General features: G+C 62.4%; 2 protein-coding genes across 3 annotated transcripts; one reads left to right on the forward strand and one right to left on the reverse strand.

Annotated features, from left to right (window-relative positions):
• Positions 1-69: 69 nt before the first annotated feature.
• TST (thiosulfate sulfurtransferase) lies at positions 70-5,310 on the reverse strand. 2 transcript variants are annotated; one of them, XM_055142082.1, is made up of 3 exons: positions 5,177-5,310; positions 3,964-4,584; positions 70-521 (listed from the first exon to the last, which is right to left on the reverse strand). In XM_055142082.1, exons 2-3 carry the CDS (start codon positions 4,556-4,558, stop codon positions 229-231), a joined length of 888 nt encoding a protein of 295 aa, XP_054998057.1. In that variant the 5' UTR covers positions 4,559-4,584; positions 5,177-5,310; the 3' UTR covers positions 70-228. The 2 variants fall into 2 exon arrangements, with proteins under 2 accessions (XP_054998057.1, XP_054998058.1); XM_055142083.1 differs by having other exon boundaries at positions 3,964-4,587; positions 5,177-5,301.
• Positions 5,311-5,398: 88 nt separating this feature from the next.
• MPST (mercaptopyruvate sulfurtransferase) lies at positions 5,399-11,708 on the forward strand. Its single transcript, XM_055142218.1, has 3 exons — positions 5,399-5,555; positions 9,082-9,700; positions 11,181-11,708. The coding sequence occupies exons 2-3, from the start codon at positions 9,103-9,105 to the stop codon at positions 11,477-11,479; spliced, it is 897 nt and encodes a 298-aa protein (XP_054998193.1). The 5' UTR covers positions 5,399-5,555; positions 9,082-9,102; the 3' UTR covers positions 11,480-11,708.
• Positions 11,709-20,508: the final 8,800 nt, after the last annotated feature.

The following is a 20,508-nucleotide window of genomic DNA, read 5'->3' on the forward strand; positions in this document are numbered from 1 at the left end:
TCAGGAATCAGGAGAGGGAAGGACGAGGCCGGGCGGGAACTCGGACACAGGCGGAGGCAGACACACAGCTACTGACAAAAGGCATTTATTCTGGGGACCTGGGGGGATGGGGTGCGGGGGCGGGGTTCAGGGCTTTGCACAGCAATTCTGAGAGGCCCCAGGGGGTGGGGGTGGGGGGGTCCGAAGCGGGCGAAGAGTGCGGGGGGTGGGGGGGGGTGGACCCGGCGCTCAGGCGGCCTTGGCCCTGGACACCCTGGTCTCGGGGGGCGCCCGGCGGAACCACTCGCCCCAGGAGCCGTCGTACACGGCCACGTCGGGTTTGCCGCACAGGTAGGCGGCCAGGGCGATGTGGCAGGCGGTGACGCCCTTGCGGCACGTGGCGATGAGCGGCTGCGCCAGGTCCACCTGCTTGGCCTGGAACATGGCCCGCAGCTCCTCCGGGCTCTTCTCGAAGCCCTCCGGCGTCAGGAATTCGGTGAAGGGCATGTTGAGGGCCCCCCGGATGTGGCCCGAGTCCAGCCCTGGACGGGGGGGGGGGGGGCGGGCAGAAGGGACAGTGTTAGGAGGGCTGGGCGGCAGGCAGGGACAGGAAGCCTCGCACATGCAAGTCACATGGTCGGGGCCCGCCCGAGTGATACGACAGCCGGCGGGGCGCTTGCCTTGCGTGTGGCAGACCCGGGTTCAACCCCCGGCAGCCTAGACAGTCCCCCCGAGTCCCACCAGGAGGGGCACTGGCAGGGGTGGGGCTCAAAGACGCCTGGTGTTTCTCTTTCCAAACAAGAATCTTTGGGGGTGGGGCCAGAGCGGAGAGGGCGTTTGCCTTGCACGCGGCTGACCCGGGTTCGATCCCCTGGCATCCCACAACGTGCCCCGAGCACTGCCAGGAGTAACTCCTGAGTGCAGAGCCAGGAGCAATTTCTGAGCATTGTTAGGTGCAGCCAAAAAAGGCCCCCCGCAATTTAAAAAAAAAATCTGGGGGCTGGCGCGATAGCACAGCAGGTAGGGCGTTTGCCTTGCATGCGGCCGACCCGGGTTTGATTCCCAGCATCCCATAGGGTCCCCTGAGCACCGCCAGGGGTGATTCCTGAGTGCAGAGCCAGGAGGAGCCTCTGAGCATCGCCGGGTGTGACCCAAAAAGCAAAAAAAAAAATCTTTCTTTTGGGGTTGCTCCCAAAGAGTCTAAGGAAATACCATGCAGACAGTCCCAGGGAGATGCGCCCAGCTCTGGCCATCAGAGGCACGTGGGCCACGTGACCCCCGACCCCATGTACTGGCATGATCTGTGACCGTGTGACCATGTGCCCCCAGCCGCACCTCAGCGCCTGCCTACCAGGCCAGGCTTGGCCCCTGGGTCTTCTTGGAGAAATCTATTCTCGCACCCCCACCTGCAGAGTGGGACCCTCTCACCGCCTCCCTCCCCCCTGCCTGCTGCTGTAGGGCTCACAAAGGGGTCTGCAAGGCGGGGGAGAGAGCACAGGGCAAAGGGCACGGACCTTGCACACAGCTGAGCCCAGTTTCATCGGAGCATTGCCAGGTGTGACCCCCCCAAATAAATAAGCAGCTGGGAGGGGGGAGGTTGAAGCTGAGTTGCATAAGCTACACGAGCAGCTACGCTCCCTGACCCCAGACCTGTGCTGGGGTCAGTGCTCTTAGCTGGTCAGGTGCCCTGCCTTAAGGAGAAAGGGCCCGGACACACAATCCAGGGCTCCTTGCATCGAGGAAGCCTGACTTTTGACCCCCACCATAGGGTCCCCCAGTCCCATCAGGAGTGATCCCCGAGCACAGAGCCAAGAGTAAGCCCTGAGCACCGCTGGTTCTGCCTCCCTCCCCTCAAAAAAAAAAGGGGGGGGAGGCAGTGGAGTGAGTGGTAGCACAGCGGGGAGGGTGTTTGCCTTGCACGCAGCCAACCCGGGTTCGATTCCCACCATCCCATAGGGTCCCCTGAGCACCGCCAGGAGTAATTCCTGAGTGCAGAGCTAGGAGTAAGCCCTGAGCATCACTGGGTGTGACCCAAAAAGCCAAAAAAAAAAAGAAAAAAGAAGTAGGTGCTGGAGCGATAGCACAGCAGGTAGGGCGTTTGCCTTGCACGCAGCTGACCCGGGTTCGAGTCCCAGCATCCCATAGGGTCCCCCAAACACCGCCAGGAGTAATTCCTGAGTGCATGAGCCAGGAGTACAGGAGTAACCCCTGAGCATTGCCGGGTGTGACCCCCTCCAAAAAAAGCAAAAAAAAAAAAGGAGGAGGAGGAAGGACTCAGGTCTCTGGGCCCCACCCAGCACCCCTGACAAGCAGCACCCCAGGGAGGAGCTGCAGCCCAGGGCCCCGAGGTCAGCAGGATGCCTGTCCCAGCCCCCGAGTTGCGAATCCTAAACCTGGCAGAACCTGGTGGGCCCCGGCGTCCCCGGGAGAGACCGTCCAGGAGGCCAGCACAGTCCCCCGTCCCGCGGTTCCCCAAACACCCTCCAGGCTCCGGACCTGAATTCGGATTCAAGCTGGTGGGTGTGGCCTGCGCACTTTGCCTTCAGCCGGGGACCCGGCCAAGGCAGCAGCTGGCTCCTGGCCACCTGCCCGCCCTCCTAGCAGGGCCCCGGGACAGGGCCCCGGAGAGGGCGGGCAGGGACTTGAGAACCCCCAGCTTCTGGAGGCTTCTCAGGCAGCAATAAGCCAAGTCACTGACTGGGCTGAACTGAGCCTCGGCACCTGGGTCTTGGAAATGGGGACGAGGGAAAGAGCAGATCTGGCACCTTCGGTCTGTACCCGCAGCCCCGGGCGCCTCCTGCACGCTGCCGGGTAACAGCTATTCCTTTGGAGACTCAGTCCCAAAGAGAGGTGCCTTGAACCGAGGCCAGCGCCGGGCCGCGGAGGTCTGGGCCAGCTTCTCTGCCAGGAGCCAAACAAAGCCTGAATTCACCTTTTATCCCCCAGCCTCGGAGAGCAAACTAGGCAAGAAACACGCGGGGCCTGAAACGTCTGGTCGGTTCCTCCCTCCTCCCTCCCCTCTCCTCCCCCCCCCCAATTTCCCCCATCCCAGGAGGTTTTTTTCTGTTTGTTTGTTTGTTTTGCTTTTTGGGTCACACCCAGCGATGCTCAGGGATTCCTCCTGGCTCATGCACTCAGGAATTACTCCTGGCGGTGTTCAGGGGACCCTATGGGATGCTGGGGATCGAACCCGGGTCCGCCTCGTGCAAGGCAAACGCCCTCCCCGCTGTGCTATCGCTCCAGCCCCTATCCCAGGAGTTCTTAAAGAACGAGCCCTCTAGTTCGAAAAAGTATTGCAGGGGCTGGAGCAGGACAGCAGGGAGGGCGCTTGCCTTGCACGCGGCCAAGCTGGGTTTGAGTCCCGGCGCCCCAAAAGGGTTCCCGGAGCCTGTCCGGGAGTGACCCCCAAATGCAGAGCCAGGAGTCAGCTCCGAAACCACACTTGTGTGGCCCCCAAACCAAAAAAAAGCAAAGCCAAACAATGAAAGTGTCCCCGTTCCCACAAAGTTCTCTTTCGGGAGGTCCCGGTGCAGGAGAAGGAGGTATTTTCACCCCCCGCCTCCAAAAAAGGGCCAGCCCAGGCCCCAGAGGCCAGGAGAGTCTTGAGGTCCTAGCCAACAGGTGTCCGGAACAGGGGCTGGGGCCCCACGGGGGAGTTAGGGACACCTCTGCAGCGCTTTAGGAGGTGTTAGGGCTCGACCTTCCCTGGGATTCCTCCCGGCTCTGGCCACACAGAACCCTGCAGGCCCCCCCTCAGGAGCCCTCGGGGTGTGGGGGGAACAGGGAGATGCGGAGAAGCAGGGTCTCTGCGGGGAGGCGCGTGCAAGGGGCGTGGCTGGGGCAGGGCCATGCCAGCAGCCACCTTCACGGCCAACGTCCCATACGGATGTGTGATGTGATTGGGGCCACCAGCACAGACCTTTCCTCCCTCTCCTTCCTTGCAGGGGGCTTGGCTCCCGGCCGCCCCCTCCCCGTGTCACCTACCCACGGCATCCGGTTCCGGCTCGGTGCCCAGGTACCGCCCCTGGGAGCGCGAATCCACCAGCTGGAACCTTCGCGACTTGAGGTTCTCCAGCACCTGCTCGTAGGTCTTGAACAGGGAGCGGTCCAGCGTGGCCCTGAAGGTGGCGGGCTCGGGGCGCGACGGCTCCGCGGTCACGGGGTGGCCCTCCTTCAGCCAGTTCCGGAAGCCGCCGTTGAGCACGGACACGGTGCGGTGGCCGAACACGCGGAACATCCACCAGACACGCGGGGCGTAGAAGCTGCCCAGCTCGTCGCCATCGTACACCACCACGTGCGTGTCGTTGCTGATTCCCAGGCGGCCCACGTAGGTGGCGAAGCCCTCCTCGCTGGGCAGCATCATCTCGTAGGGCGACGCCGTGTCCCGGCACACCTCGATGTCGAAGAAGGAGGCGCCGGGGATGTGGCGCTCCAGGTACTCCTGGTGGGCCTGGCGGGTGCCCGGCGAGTACCAGGAGGCGTCCAGCACCCGCAGGCTCGGGCCCACCTTGCCAGCTCGCACCGACTCGGCCAGCCACTTGGTGGACACCAGCGCGCGGTAGAGCACCTGCTGCACCATGGTTCCGCCGCCGTCGCAGTCCCGGGCTGCTGGGGACCCGGAGACGGGAGTGAGGGGGACGCACCCGGCGGGGCGGGGCCAGGGGCGGGGAGGAGCGTTTAGCCCGGGCTCTTTCACTGGCACCGCCGGCACCGCCCACGGCCCCCGCCCACGGCAGGCCCCGCCCACCCGGGGGGACCAAGCTCCCGAGGGGCGTGGCCAGAGCTTTTAAGGGCGCCCGTGGGGGTTGTCAGCGCAGAAGCCCAAGGAACCCGACCCAGGAAATTAGGATGCTGGCGCTCAAGACCCGGGCGGGAGAGAGCGGCTAAGAGTGGCCCAGCCGCAGGGGAGATGGACTCTTGGGCATCGCACACCCTTTCCCGGAAGGGCGGAGGAGGAGGTTCAGGGGGCGCAGGCCCGCCGAGCCCCCTCCCCCGCCCCCGCGCACACCCCTGTGGCCACCCTTCTGCTTCCAAAAATGCCCAAGTCCAGCGAGGACTCGGCGCCCTTTGCCCCAGAAAAAGTCCAGTGTTCCCGGGCACCGCCTCCCCGCCTCCCCCGCGGGGTTCGCAGGTGACCGGTCCAACCCCGGGCGGCCCTGGGTCCACCTGGCCGCCGCCCCGACCCCGGTGCACTCACCCGCCCCGGCCGCCGCCCTGGCGCTCGCCCCGGCCCGCGGCCCGAGCGGCGGGGTTCAAACCCCGAGCCCGCACCTCCCCGGCCGGCCGGTACCACCGCGCCGCGGCCCGCGGGGGGGAGCGCGCGCCGCCGGCCCTGGCCGCGCCCGCCGCGGGGCCCCGCGCTCCCCCCGCCCGCCGCCCCCCGCGCGTCCGGGCCCTTCCTGAGCCGCGAGAGCTCTCGGGGGGAGCCGGGAGGGCCGCGCGCGCGGCGGCGCGGGGGCTCGGCGGCGCGGGTGTCCCCCCGGCCGCGGCCCCGCCAGTGGGAGGCGCGAGCAGCCGGGCTCCGAGTGGCCGGCCGGGGGGCCGCGCCCGAGTCTCCGCCCCGTGGCCGGCCGCAGGTTGGTAGGGGGACAAGGGGAGCTCTGGGGGCACGGGACGGGGGCACCTTGTTGCGGGGGAGGGGGGCACGGGGTCGCGCCGAGAGGTCGCGCCGACTGCTGGGACCGGGTGACTGTCGCCGGGGTGTCGCTGTGCCGCTCGGGGGACAGGGATCGCTGGGGTGCGCGCGGCGTGGGCCGAAGCTGCTGGAGGGGACTGGGAAGGTGCGACCCCGGAGGTCGCCCCCCCTCCGCCTCCTGGGGGCTGCCCGTCTCCTGGGGTCCGGGTCGGGGGGCCGGCGGGTGAGTGCGGGGGAAGGGGTCAGGGTGCATCAGAGAGGGAGTTAGACCAAAACCGGAGAGAGCCAGGCCCGCTGCCCCCAGGCCAGGGAGGAGAAAGTGACAGAACTTGCAGGCAGGACAGGAAAGTGACATTTGTCTAGGCCTGCTGGGTTACTGTCCTGCAGCGAGGCCAGAAACTCCCACACAGAGAGCAAGAGAAGGCCGGCCAGGCCCCGTGGCGCTGGGCTGTTGCTAGCCCAGATCTGAAGCCGGCCAAATCCCGGTTCCCTCCATCCTTGGAAGAAGGCGAATAAAATGAAAAGGGCCTTTGCTTTTCGCTGGCCTAAAGCTGGTATCGCTGACTTGAGCTGTGGCTGGATCCAACAACTAGAGCTACACATAATCCCATCCACAGGTGGTTCTTGCAAACTGCAGGGCCCCCCCCCACAACACCCCCTGACTCCCCTTCCACCCACCCCCCTCCCGCCAGGCTCAGTTTCCCCAGTGTGTGGCTACTGAAGCCCACTGCTCTCCTCATCCGCTTCAAAGTTTCTTTTCCTTGTATACATAATTGTATCCGCATAGGAAGTTGCAACGTACACTTTGTTAAGCACTTACCCAGGAATCCTCAGTACTCGGGGGAAACTGGGAAAAGGTCCGGAATTGCCCTATACAAATGTTTTTGGGTTTTTTTTTTCTTTTTGGGTCACACCCGGCGATGCACAGGGGTCACTCCTGGCTCTGCACTCAGGAATTAATCCTGGCAGTGCTCAGGGGACCCTATGGGATGCTGGGAATCGAATCCCGGTCAGCCGCGTGCAAGGCAAACGCCCTCCCCGCTGTGCTATTGCTCCAGCCGCTGCCCTATACAAATGGAACCCCGCTCTTCCCAGGCCCCAGGGAGCCCCGGCCCTGGCGTTTCTAAGATGAGTCTGTCTGTCTGTCTCTCTCCCCCACCACCCCTCCTATCTTCCTCCCTCCCCCCATTCCTTGACACCCCCCCAAATCAGAAAGGAGGGACAGTTTTCCCCATTTCCCAGAAACCTTTTAAGTCTCGCCCAATCCTGGTGTTCTTCCATTTTTCTGTATTTTTAGATGGTGGGTTTGGTAGCGGGCCCCAAGCTGACCTGGGAGAGGGCGTGAGGTTTGGGGTTTTCATGAAGCTGCTTCCCGTGACGACCGAGACCGGGCAGAGCCCCCCACGCCACCGCAGGCCCACTGGCCTCGTTTCGCGCCCCTTTAAGAGCTGGGGCTCCGAGGGCGCCTGGAAGAGGTGCAGACCGCCCGGTGCCCAGCCGTGCCAGCCCTCGCCAGGCTTGTTATGCAGCTGAGTGGGCCCGTGCAGGCTTGGGGGTGGCCGTGGGTGACCCTCTGACCTGCAGGCCAGGCTCCTGTCCATTCTAAATGGATCCTTGGGGGAAAAACAAAAGCCCCACCAGGAGGGCTGGGGAGAGGCTTGAAGGACTAGGGGGCTCCTGGCACCCCATGATCCCCCACCCTGAGCAGTGCTGAGTGCGATCCTGAGGACCCCTCCAGTGCACAGCGAGTGTGAGTATCCCCAGGGATGGCCCCTGTGCTTACTGAGCACTGCTTAATGTTCTCTTCCCCCCAAAAAACTAAGGGACTCAGGAGAAGAAGGAACGGGGTTGTTCTGACCCATGGAAGTGTGCCTCGAGGACTCACAGCCCCCACGTGCTGGGACCACCCCTGCCCAGTGTCCCCTTGGCAGTCTCTGTGTTCCGAAGTGCATCGGTGGTCCCTAGAGCCCCCTGAAATTACTTGGCATACCTCCTCCTCCAGGAAGCCTTCCCCCAAAGGCCAGGCAAGCAGTAGTTGGTGCCCACAGTGGGCTCCAGACATCCCCAGTTACACTGTCTGCTAAGCGGCCAGTGGCCTGTCCTTGCCCCCGGGGCTGGGCAAAGCTAGGTGTCTCCATGTCCAGCCCAGGGCCTGGCCGTGGGGAAAGCAGGTTCTTGGCTAAAACAGCCTCTGGACAGACCGCGGAGCTGGGCATAAGGCGTCACGATGTCGGGTTATTAGGCCCCATCGGCATCCACCTGAGGTTGGAGGCGTCTTCCCTGCGGAGTTGAATTCTAGCTGGAGCAGGCTCAAGTTCAAGGGCTTGAAGAGCTCCTTCGTCCTGAGAACCAGGGGCCTTCTGTGGGACACTGGCCTGTCCTACAATGCACAGGGACTCGGGCTGTACCAGGAACATCCTGCCCCAACACACACACACACACACACACACACACACACACACACACACACACTGCAAGACTGGGGCTGCCTTGTCCACCCACTGGTCTGCTCTCTGCTGCCCCCTGCAGGACTGTGGAGGGAAGAGAGAGGCAGGTGCTGTCACTGGTCACGGCTGAAAGGGTCAGGCGGGAGATCAAACCAACCTTGTCCATCAACCTAGCCTTGGCCAGCGCCCAGCCCCTGCACACCATAGCGGGGTAAATGTCTGGGTGCAGGGGTCTTACTCCCTGGGGAGAATCTTGCTGCCCTGCTGTTGTCCTTGGTCCGTTTAGTGCCCTCCTTTGAGCGTCCGTGTTCCCCTGTGTGAAACCGCGAGCTACTTGCTCTACAGATAACTGTTTGTTTGTGTACCCACACCCGGTACTCAGGGCTTACTCCCAGCTCTGCACTCAGGAGTCACTCCTGGCGCGGCTCAGGGGGCCACAGAGGATGCCAGGGATGGCACCTGGGTGGGCAATGTGCAAGGCAAACCCCTCCCTTTTGTGACCATGGCTCCAGCCACTCCCCACCCGTCACTGAACACCTCTAAGCTGCATCCTGCAGCGTCCTGGGGTCTTTGGAGTGTTCGATGGGGCACAGGGAGGTCCGGCCCGGCCCCCGTTCCTGTTCAGCGGCTCCTGCATTGCTCCATGAAGGAGTGAGCAAATTCCGCCAGGGGTCTTGGTGGACGGGGAAGGAAGCTGAGGTACCAGGGAGATGGCCCAGAGGTTGGGCGCAGGGTTTTGATCCTGGCACCGCCTGGAAGCTGCCCCCAACACAAAGGGGGAAAAAAATAGAAAAGTAAGCATCTTTTCTCAGGGAAACGGGAAGGGTTTGTCATCAGGGGGTGGGTGCCCCAAACCTGGCGGGTGGGGTAAGCCCCAGATGATGGCCCCTGCACTCTGGCCGCAGGCCTCCTCCCTCTGTCGCCTCCGCCCCCCCTCCCCCCACAGCTGATTTTGATCCCAACTTGCAGCCGCAGCCTCCTCCTCCTGGATTCCCTCCTGACTTCCTCCCTCTCCCCCAGGCTAGGAGCCCAAGCGCCACCATGGCCCCCCAGCAGCTGTTCCGCGCGCTGGTGTCCGCGCAGTGGGTGGCCGAGGCGCTGCGGGCCCCGCGGGCCGGGCAGCCAGCCCTGCAGCTGCTCGACGCCTCCTGGTACCTGCCCAAGCTGGGCCGCGACGCGCGGCGCGAGTTCGAGGAGCGCCACGTGCCCGGCGCCGCCTTCTTCGACCTGGACGCGTGCAGCGACCCCGACTCGCCCTACGACCACATGCTGCCGCGCGCTGAGCACTTCGCCGCCTACGTGGGCGGCCTGGGCGTGGGCGCCGACACGCACGTGGTGGTCTACGACGCCAGCGACCAGGGCCTGTACGCCGCGCCGCGCGTCTGGTGGATGTTCCGCGTCTTCGGCCACCGCGCCGTGTCGCTGCTGGACGGCGGCCTGCGCCACTGGCTGCGCCTGGGCCTCCCACTGGCCTCGGGCCCCGGTCGCCCCGCGCCCGCCCAGTTCCGCGCCACGCTCAACCCCGCCTTCGTCAAGACGCACCAGGACATCAAGGAGAACGTGGGCGCCCGGCGCTTCCAGCTGGTGGACGCCCGCGCCGCGGGCCGCTTCCGCGGGGTCGACCCCGAACCCCGAGACGGTAACGCCCCCCGGAGCCGCGGGGTGGGGTCGGGGGTGGGGGTGGGGGGGGCACAGGGGCTTGGGGACAGGCGCGCCCTGGGGCCTTGCTTGCACTTTGCCCTTGCCGTGGAGAAACAACGCATGGGGTCCCCTCTGCGCCCCCCACCCCACCAGTTTGGTTCCCAGCCCCTCTACTTGCTAAGCTTTAATTTAGGCCTTTAATTTTTCGTCCCTAAAGTGGGTCTCTCGGGGCTGGAGCGATAGCACAGCGGGGAGGGCGTTTGCCTTGCACGCGGCCCACCCGGGTTCGATTCCCAGCATCCCATAGGGTCCCCCCGAGCACCGCCAGGAGTAATTCCTGAGTGCATGTGCCAGGAGTAACCCCTGTGCATCACTGGGTGTGACCCAAAAAGCAAAATAAAATAAAATAAAATAAAGTGGGTCTCTCTAGCCCACCGTGCCTGGGACCTTGGCTACCCCAAAGCCTTGGGATCCCAGGAAGCCCCTCTGTCAATGTGAGAACCCCAACAGCCCCCACTCCCTGCCTGCGGGGTTCAGGAGGCTCCAAGAAGTGGAAGGGGGGTGGGCTGGACCAGTTTGTGGAAAGCCCCCTCCGAGGAGAGGGATAGAAGGAGATACTAAAGAGAGAGGCCCCTCCCGAGTAGGGCATTTGCTTCGTACGCCGCCGACCCGGGTTCAATCCCTGGCATCCCACAGGGTCCTCTGGGCACTGCCAGGAGTGGTTCCTGAGGGCAGAGCCAGGAGTCAGCCCTGAGCATCACCGGGTGTGACCCAAAAGGAAATAAAAAATATAGAGCGGTGGTGGGGGTTGCGGGGTCGCCAGTGTTGGGGAATGAGGCACCTGCAGAAGAGGGGAGCTTGCACCCCCTTTTATGAGCTGTCTCAGAGAAGGGGGACGCTGTGGGGAAGTTCTGCAGCTTCCCCCCCCCCCGGGGGGGCAGTCCCCTCGGCCCCTCCTGGCGGGGACATGCGGGGGTGGGGGGTGCCCTGGTCCCTATAGAAGCACTTACCGGTTCTCTCCCGCGGAGTCTGGGAGGGTTAAAGGAGGCTGCGGGCCTCAGAGATGCCCCAGAAGGAAGAGTAGGAGCCCCGAGCGCCAGCTGTCACCGTTACTCTCTGACTTTTGGCTCGGGGTCCCCAGGGCGCCCCCTAACCATGAGACCTCGTCACAGCCTGTCTGTCCTGCTGCTTGCACCCTTGACCCTTGTCCCTGGGGTGCACTGTCGTGGGGAACCCGGGGCAGAGCTTGGCAGGGGTGGGGGGGTGGGGAGGGCTTGACGGGGGTCCGTGGGGTTCGGGAAGCTCAGGCCCCCCCATCTGTGAAACGGGAAAGCCTGGAATGTGCCCCTAAGAGCGGCTTCTCCCAGGCAGGTCCAGCGGGGCGTGGGCGGGGGGACACGGCCAGTCCCGCCACGGCCACTCACCTCCTCCTCCCTCCCGTTTGCTCTTTCCCCTCCCCCCGGGGCCTCCTGCCGCAGGCATCGAACCCGGCCACATCCCCGGCACCGTCAACATGCCCTTCACGGACTTCATGACCGAGGAGGGTCTGGAGAAGAGCCCCGAGGACATCCGCCGCCTCTTCCAGGACAAGAAGGTGGACCTGAACCGGCCCCTGGTGGCCACGTGCGGCTCCGGCGTCACCGCCTGCCACGTGGCGCTGGGCGCTTACCTGTGCGGCAAGGCCGACGTGGCCGTGTACGACGGCTCCTGGGTGGAGTGGTACCTGCGTGCCCAGCCCGGGGACATCGTGTCCGAGGACCCCGGCAAGTCCCAGTGAGGCCAGGCCGGGTCCAGCCCGCTGCCCGCCCACCCGCCCGCTCGCCCTAAGCCCTGCGACCAGGCAGCCCGAGGGCGGGAGTTCCGGGGTCTCCCGAGCCCGGAGAGAAGGTGGCCGGCAGGAGGGCAGGCGAGCAGAGGGGCCGGGACTCAGCCCCCCGTGGCGCAAGCCACGCCCACTTCCTGCCTGTTCCGGGTATTAAGGAAATAAAAGAGCCAAGTGTCCCATGTCCCCGGCTATGGGGCTGCCTCCGTTTCCCTCAAGAGCCAGCGCTCCCGAGAGTCTGAGGCTGAGGGTGGTGGCACACGTCGGGCAGCTGGGCTGTCTCTGCTTTCTGAGCTGTGCTGCACCCAGTGTCCACCCACCTGGGGGGCTGGGTGGCCCCCAGCCAGCACTCCTCACCCTGGGGTGCCAGGGGTCTCCCCGGCCCAGGTTTTTGGGCTTGAAGATGATCCTCTTTTTTTTTTTTTGCATGGGGGGAGGGGACACCCGGCAGTCCTTAGGGTACTCCTGGCTCTGTGCTCAGGAGTTACTCCTGACGATAGTCGGGGATCATATGGGATACCAGGCATCGGACGCGGGCTGGCCGTGTGCACCCCCATGCTCTGTGTGTTTCCCCAGCACCTGCTGAAGGTGAAGCTTTCTCTGAGATATCTGGGGTCCCCCTGCCCTGAAACCCCCCAATAAGCAATGCTTTTCTGTTTCCAGGAAAAAATTCAGGAAAAAAAGCTTGCCTTGCATGCAGCTGATCCAAATTGCATCTTTGACACTATATAGGGTCCCTTGAGGACTGCCGGGAGTGACCCCTGAGCACAGAGCCAGGAGTCAGCCCTGGGCAGAGCCAGGTGTGATCCAGAAATGGAAGGAAGGAAGGAAGGAAGGAAGGAAGGAAGGAAGGAAGGAAGGAAGGAAGGAAGGAAGGAAGGAAGGAAGGAAGGAAGGGAGGGAGGGAGGGAGGGAGGGAGGAAGAGAGGAAGGGAGAAAAAGAGGAAGAAGGAAGGAAGGAAGGAGGGAAGGAAGGAAGGAAGGAAGGAAGGAGGGAGGGAAGGAAGGAAAGAGGGAGGGAGGGAGGGAGGAAAAGAGGGAGGGAAGGAAGGAAGGAAGGAAGGAGGGAAGGAAGGAAGGAGGGAAGGAAGGAAAGAGGGAGGGAGGGAGGAAAAGAGGGAGGGAAGGAAGGAGGAAGGGAGGAAGGAAGAGAAAGGAAGGGAGAAAGGAAGGAGGAAGGGAGGAAGGAAGGAGGAAGGGAGAGAGAAGAAGGAAAGGAAGGAAGGAGGGAAGGAAGGAGGGAGGGAGAGAGAGAAAGGGAGGAAGGAAGGAAGGAAGGAAGGAAGGAAGGAAGGAAGGAAGGAAGGAAGGAAGGGAGGAAGGAAGAGAAAGGAAGGGAGAAAGAGGAAGGAGGAAGGAGGAAGGGAGAGAGAGGAAGGAAAGGAAGGAAGGGAAGGAGGGAAGGAAGGAGGGAGGGAGAGAGAGAAAGGGAGGGAGGAAGGAAGGAAGGAAGGAAGGAAGGAAGGAAGGAAGGAAGGAAGGAAGGAAGGAAGGAAGGAAGGAAGGAAGGAAGGAAGGAAGGAAGGAAGGAGACTTGTTTTCTCTGAGGCGGGAAGTGGCCCAGAGGGCTGGAATAGAGGCTTCGAGCCCCAGGTTCCACCCCCAGCCCCTCATGGTCCCCCAGGTCCCACCAGAAGTGACCCCTGAGCCAGATTTAGTAGGTCCCCTGTCTATCTAGAAAGTTCCAGGGGCCTCAGTCAGAACCTGGGCCCGTCCCTCCTCACCTGCAGCTCCCTGAGGTACGTCTGCAGCCAAGAGGCAGCCTGGGCGGTCGGGGGGGGGGGGGGGGGAACCCTGAATGTAGCCTTGCCCGCCCACGCTGCCCCCAGCCCCAACGCAAGCCAGAGACGGGCCTTGACTGACCCAGAGTTGTGGCGGGACAGACCTCCTGGGGCTTCTGCTCACCAACACCCCCTTCTGAGGAAGTCGCTGAGCCTCAGTTTCCCTGCCTGGAAACGGAAATGGTTCGTACCCGAGAGGAAGGGGATTGATGCAGAACACGGGCAGGGGCCCAAGGCACGGGGTTTCTCAGCCTTTGAAAATTCTTCCTGGGTGCATTAGAGTGAAGCCGGCGCCCCAGTTCCTTAGAAGGCCCCTAGCTGCAGTTCCCACTTTGAGCACTAGATGTCAGCAGCTGCCCCGCCAAGTTGCACTACCCGAAACGCAGAAACTGAGGCAAGACCACAGCGGGCAGGGGCGGTGTAGACAGAGATCTCAGCGCGGAGGGGAAGCCCAGGGGGCACCAGGAGCACTGTGCCCCCAGGCTGAATTGAGTGGGCGGCTCAGAAGGCTCCTTCCTCCTGTGACGGTGGTACAAGCCTCTTTACTTTCCATTTATCTTCCCCGCAAGGGTTTGTGAGCCCTGTCCTGTCACCAACACCACAGCACCGCACGGGGTCCCCTGAGCACCACCAGGAGTGAGCACAGAACTGAGAGCATCCCCCGAGGACGGTCAGGAGTGATCCCCGAGCACAGAGCCAGGAGTAGCCCCTGAGCACTGCCAGGAGTGATCCCCAAGCACAGAGCCGGGAGTAGCCCCTGGGCACTGCCAGGAGTGATCCCCAAGCACAGAGCCGGGAGTAGCCCCTGGGCACTGCCAGGAGTGATCCCCGAGCACAGAGCCGGGAGTAGCCCCTGGGCACTGCCAGGAGTGATCCCCGAGCACAGAGCCGGGAGTAGCCCCTGAACACTGCCAGGAGTGATCCCCGAGCACAGAGCCAGGAGTAGCCCCTGAGCACTGCCAGGAGTGCCCAGCATCCCTCAGCATGAACCAAGATGTGTGAGCGGCCCCCGCTCCGTGGGGAGGCAGAGACCCCCACCCTGGGGCTGACCTTTTTCCTCCAGATATTTCTGGGTGGGTCTGGCCCGGGTCAGGGCAGCCATCCCCGGGCGGGGGGCGGGGGCAGAGGTCAGAGAGCATCTCCGCTCCTGGGATTTCGTAGCTGTGGATTAGCCCGCGAGGAGCAGAGCAGAGAGCCCGGCTGTGCCCTGCCGCCTGCCTGCTGGAACTGCCTCCCCCGACCCCCAAATAACCCGCCTCTCCCTGCAGCGCCCCGACCCCCTGAGCCCCCCGGCGCCCACCCCACACACCAGCCCGTGTTCCAGGCAGGGCCTTGCAATACCTGACCTCGAGGGTGATGAAATGTTCGTCCACTTTGGCAAATATTTGCCCCACGGGCCAGGAAGTTTCCCAACCTCACCAGACCCAGTGCTGTTCCCTTCTGAGGGGCGTGGGCCCCGGGGGGCCTGGCCCAAAGCCCCTGCCATAGGCCCCAGCCTGAGGCACAGACCGATGTGTCAAATTCAACCCTGGCTTCCGCCTGAGGCCCAGTTGGTCCACCTCCCAGAACCTTCAGGCCTGGGCCTCATTCACCCCGTCTGAGAAATGGGAGCCAACTCTGCCCTGCCAGGCACAGGGGCGGAGGTGGTGAATGTCATAGGAGGTAAAAAGTCACCCTGGAGGGTGTCATCTGCTGGATTCACATCATGAGTTTTTTTTTTTTTTTTTTTTTTATCCTCAATGCATAGAGAATGCGGTTTTGGGGAGAGGTGAAATTTTCAGTGTACCTGAAGCGCTGTCATTTGGGACGTGGGGTGGGGGCGGGGGAGGTGTTCTAGGCCCCAAGGACTTACACCCAGAGGTGCCTCAGAGCCCATGGAACCCTCTGCCTGCCAGGTCTACACTTCAGCAGTCAACCGTCTCCCCCGCCGGAAACGTTATTATTGGAGGCACCAACATTTCCAAAACGCTCCCCTGTCCGGGTGGGAGCTGCTGTGTTGAGGGGAACGGGGGTCTGTGAGCCTGGGTTTGATTTATAGCACGTGATGCAGCCCAGAGCTGTTCGTCCCTTACTTCTGGGCTCTCTAACGCTTAGGGCGTCATCAGCTTCTTCGAGGCTATCCTATGTCCTGCCTGCTCCCTGCCTATTTTCTGTCCATTTCCCGTCCATTTCCTGCCTGCTCCCTGTCTGTTTTTGGTCTGTTTCCATTCATTTCTTCTGTCTGTTTCCATTCATTTCCTCCCTATTTCTCTGGCATCCCCAGCCTGCGTCGGGGAGGCTCTCTCTCTAGACGGCCCATTCCGGAAGCCTCCATCAGGATGGGCGGGCCAGGACTTTGGGGGACCAGGTCTCTCGAACCTCCCAGGACTCAGATCTCTGTGTCCACTGGCTGCGCAGCCCTGAGCCCTGCTCTCTGTCCGTGCCATCCCCCCACGGCCGCTGGTGCTTCAGGCACCAACACCCCGTCGGGACCAGGAGGGGCGGAAAGTGCAGATAGACCCCGAGAGGGAAGGAAGGGGGACACCACAGACCATGCCGGGAGTGCCGAGGGGGTCGGGGAGACAGGCACAGAGCAGGGGACCCCGCAGTCCTCAAAAGTAACATCTGGGGGGGCTGGAGCGATAGCACAGCGGGGAGGGCGTTGGCCTTGCCTGTGGCCGACCTGGGTTCGATTCCCAGCATCCCATACGGTCCCCTGAGCACCGCCAGGGGTAATTCCTGAGTGCAGAGCCAGGAGGAATCCCTGAGCATCACCGGGTGTGACCCAAAAAGAAAAAAAATGTGACATTTGATTCCCACCTCTCTTCTGGGCCCTGTCAAAGTGACTCCCACTGACAGAGCTTGTGGGACGTTTGATGCCCAAACAGTGACCGAGGTGGGTCAGAGGTGAGCAGATAAACCGTTCTGGGGCGCCCTCCCTACCCAGGAAGGAGGCTGTGCTTTGCATCCACGTAACCCAACACGCCCACCCCCACGGAGTGATGTGACTTGTCCTAGTTTATAGGTTTAGCGGAAACAGGGGCTTTTTGAGGTCAGGTGACTCACCCCAGGTCGGAGGAAGGTTTCGGGAAGGCGGGGGCACAGGCGGGAATGAGCCCCGAATGCTGGTCTCCCGCTACACCGAGTTGGGGAGTGGCTCGTAGGAGAGGAGGGGGTGCTGAAGCCCCCTCCACACACACCCAGTCTGGCTATCGCGCATGCGCAGGCACTGGCTTCTGTTCACGGCTGCCGGGCAGAGCGCTGGGGTCGCCTGTGCGGGACCCCAGGTTCCACCCACGCACCACTTGGGAAAGAAGCAGCGCACAAGGGCCGGAGCGATAGCACAGCGGGGAGGGCGTTTGCCTGGCATGCCGCTGACCCGAGTTCGATCCCCAGCATCCCATAGGGTCCCCCGAGCACGGCCAGGAGTGATTCCTGAGTGCAGAGCCAGGAATAAGCCCTGAGCATCGCCGGGTGTGGCCCCGAAACAAAACAGAACAACAAGGAGAAAAGAACACAGTAGCGAGGGGCAGAGAAAGACGCCCCCAGAAGGAGGCTCTCTCAAGCTTGGAGTCAGACACCGGAATGAGCTAATATTATATAACATTATATAATATTTGCTACTGTGAGAAGCTGCACGGGCTTTGGGCCCAGGTTGAGAGCAAAGAAGCTCCTGGAAGTTCCGAACTGGGCTGGTGGGTGTTGCGGGCAGTTACTCCCGGGAGGCTGGAGCGGGCCGGAGCTGACTCATCCCCAGCCTCATCTCCCCTCTTCCCCTGCTGAGGTTTCTGCCTCTCCCAGCCTCTCCCCACCCTCAGGAGGCTTGCAAATGGGCTGCCAGGCTTCTGAAAGCACAGCTCCAGAGAGTCTACACTCCAGAGAGTCTACACCCGCTTCTCTCCCAGAGCCGAGCGCTCCCGAGTCCCAGGGAGAGAAGAAGAAAGAAGCTTCACCCCAGGCTGGATGAACTTGAAAATAAAGTGTGTGTGGGGGGGGTGTGGAGATGGGGCAGGGGGCGGGGGGAGGCTACAGATTGTTCAATAGACTGAGTACACGCAGGAGGCTTGGTTTAATCCCTGGATGGTCCATGAAGAAGTTCAAGGGCCAGAGAGAGAGATCACAAGTGGAGGCTGATCCCTAACTCCCCATAGGGTCCCCCCAGCCCCACCCAGGAGGGATTCTAAGATCAGAGCCGAGAGCAAACCTTGAGCACCAGAGTGTGACCCAAAATCCGGGGTCGGGGAGTGGGGGGAAAGGAATAGTTTTATATCACTGTATCACTGTCATCCTGTTGGTTCATCAATTTGCTCAAGCGGGCACCAGTAACGTCTCCATCATGAGACTTGTTGTTACCGCTTTTGGCATATCGAATATGCCATGGGGAGCTTGTCAGGCTCTGCCGTGCGGGCGGGATACTCTCGATAGCTTGCCAGGCACTCTGAGAGTGGCGGAGGAATCGAAGCCAGGTCAGCCCTGTGCAAGGCAAACGCCCTACCCACTGTGCTGTAACTCCAGCCCAGTTTTACATAAGAACTTACTATTTCTGTGGCTGAGTTTGGGGCCACATCTGATGGTCCTCAGGACTTATTCCAGGTTCTGTGCCCAGAGATCTCTCCTGGTGGGGCTTTGGGAATCATATGAGGTGCCAGGGAGTGAACCCAGGTGTGCCACATGCAAGGCAAGCGCCCTGCCTGCTGTACTATCATTCCAGCCCCAGGGAATGTGTGTGTGTGTGTGTGTGTGTGTGTGTGTGTGTGTTTTAAGGATATGTGCCAGCTTGGAGAAGTTTCCATGGATCAAATTTGAGATGGTCTGAACACAGCGTACATAGTAATAATGACAATATGGCCCAAAGGATACGACAAGAATCCAGTATTTCATCTGGTATAAGAGAAAAAGAGGGCCAGAGAGATGGTACAATGGGTAGGGCCCTTGCCGTGCCTGTTGGCCCTGCAACCAACCAGACGGCATCGCATCTCCCATGAGGAGGGGATTAAAGCCGAAGTCTGACAGGTGCCTGGTGCAGCGGCAGAGCTGGGCCATGGAAATGCTCATAAACGTCCCTGGGGCCGCAGTGCGCCGGCACTAGATTCCTAAATGACATCACAGGGGCCACAGGGACGTCTTCTGGGAAGAGTGAGGTCCCTGGACGACAGCACCAGGGCCTCCATCTCCAGGAGCCAAACATCTGAAGAACAAAGCGTGACCGAGCCAAGGTGCAGAGATTGGTCGAGTCCAGGAGGCCGACAGGCTGATGCGCCCCCTGCTGGCAAAGCAGGACACACACACACACACACACACACACACAGAGCAAGATGGGACACACACACACACACACACACGAGATTGTCTTAGACATAAAAATCTGCAGACCACACACACACACACACACACACACACACACACACGAGATTGTCTTAGAGACATAAAAGTCTGCAGACCAGTTTTCTAGGACCCGAGCCAGCCGCATCTGTTAAGTGGACAAAGGACGGGCTTGAGCGAGCATGATGGGTCTAGCCAGAGTCTCACAAATGGGAGGAGCTCGGGAGTAAGAGCCAATAGTTACCACACATACAGCCCTGAGCAGTAGAAGCTGCAGTAGGACGTCAGTGTGCCAGCGATGAGGGGTGAGAGGTTATATAACTAGCCAGATGTCTCACAGCTGGTGGGGGCATGCAGAGGGCAGGGGAGCAGAGATTCCACCCCTGGATGTGGGCCTCTGGGCGCCGCTGGACCATTCCTGGCTGGCTAGTCAGGGACCACTGCCCTATGTCTCTCTGAACGTGACCCGGGATGGGGGCCACTTCTCCCAGCTTCAGAGGCTGAAAGCCAAGACAGCGACGAGACGGGACTGGAGGCTCAGGGCGACCAAACATCGTGCAGATTGCCGTGGGTCTGGGAGATCTCCCAGGCCTTGAGCAGAGGCTTGGCATGTAAGATTCCCTGGCACAGCATGGGCTGGGAGTACTCCTGCCCCCAAAGAGTCAAGGGGCTTAGTTTGGAGCAAAAAGTACAGCGCGTAAGGCATTTGTCTTGCACACGGCCAAGCCGGGTTCAATCCCCAGCACCCTATATGGTCCCCTGAGCACTACCTGGAGTGCCCCCTGAGCACAGAGCCAGGAGTAAGTCCTGAGCACTGGTGGGTATGAAACCACCCACCCCCCAAAAAACAGTCAAGAGGATGGGGTGATAGGAGATAGGGAGATAGGATCCGGGGGGTTATGCCTTAAATGTGAGGTCCCCATCCGGTCACTGGCACTGCCTGCCCCCCAAACACCGCCAGATGTAGTCCTGCATCCCCCTGCACTGCAGGATCCAAAAGGCACCTCCACACCAACCACCTGCCTGTTTGACGGGTGTCACCAAAAGTGGTCCCTGGGCTCCCGAGCACCCCCCCCCCGCCCCCGCCCAGTTTTGAAAGGAGCCGGTTCCCATCAGAACGTGCTGGCATTCTGAACCTGGGGAAGAGAATTGACTCCAAAAAAAGCTGCGCAGAGACGAGCTCTCTGCAGCAGTGAAAGGCGCAGCTGTGGGGGCTGCCGAGAAGGTTCAGCGCGGGACGCGGGGCTGTGTCAGGTGCGAGCGGGGGAGGGGGGTTCGCTCTTGTCTGTCTCCGTGTCTCTCTCTGTCTCTGTCTGTCGGCCTGGGGGTTGTGGCTCCAGGGAATGGCAGCTGCTCTGCTCTGGGCGCTGGGAGACTTGGGTGGGATCACTGGCTGGAAGGCGCGGCTTTGGCCCAGGTGTGGACCAGCGGGTGCAGGCACCACGCGCCGGGCTGCAGGCACCACGCGCCCGGCTGCAGGACAGCTCCGCACCGCGGCCAGTCTCGCGAGGCCTAGCCACCAATTCTCGCGAGGCTTTCTCCAGCCCTGCGCTGCGCAGGGGTCCAGGCGCCGGGCATCACCTGGCCTTCTCAGCGCCCCCACATCCTGCCTTCGCCTTCCTCCCGCACCTGCGGCCTCTCCTCCTGGCCGAAGCCTGAAACCAAGGCCACCCGTGGGGCTCCTTCCTCCTCCCCGTCCTGCCTCCACCTCCTGCAGCCCACGGGACCCTCCGCGCCTGCTGCTTCGTCCCAGCTGGACGCTGCCTTGGTTCCGGCTGCCCCCACTCCTGACCCGGGAGGCTTACCAGCTGGCTTCCTGAGGCTCCAAACCACCCCCCCCCCCGACCACCACCACCACCACCACCGCCACCCCGTCCGGGGGGCCTCCAGAGGGGTCCGAGC

Source organism: Sorex araneus, chromosome 6 (genome assembly GCF_027595985.1).
Source record: "Sorex araneus isolate mSorAra2 chromosome 6, mSorAra2.pri, whole genome shotgun sequence".
Lineage (NCBI taxonomy): Eukaryota > Metazoa > Chordata > Mammalia > Eulipotyphla > Soricidae > Sorex > Sorex araneus.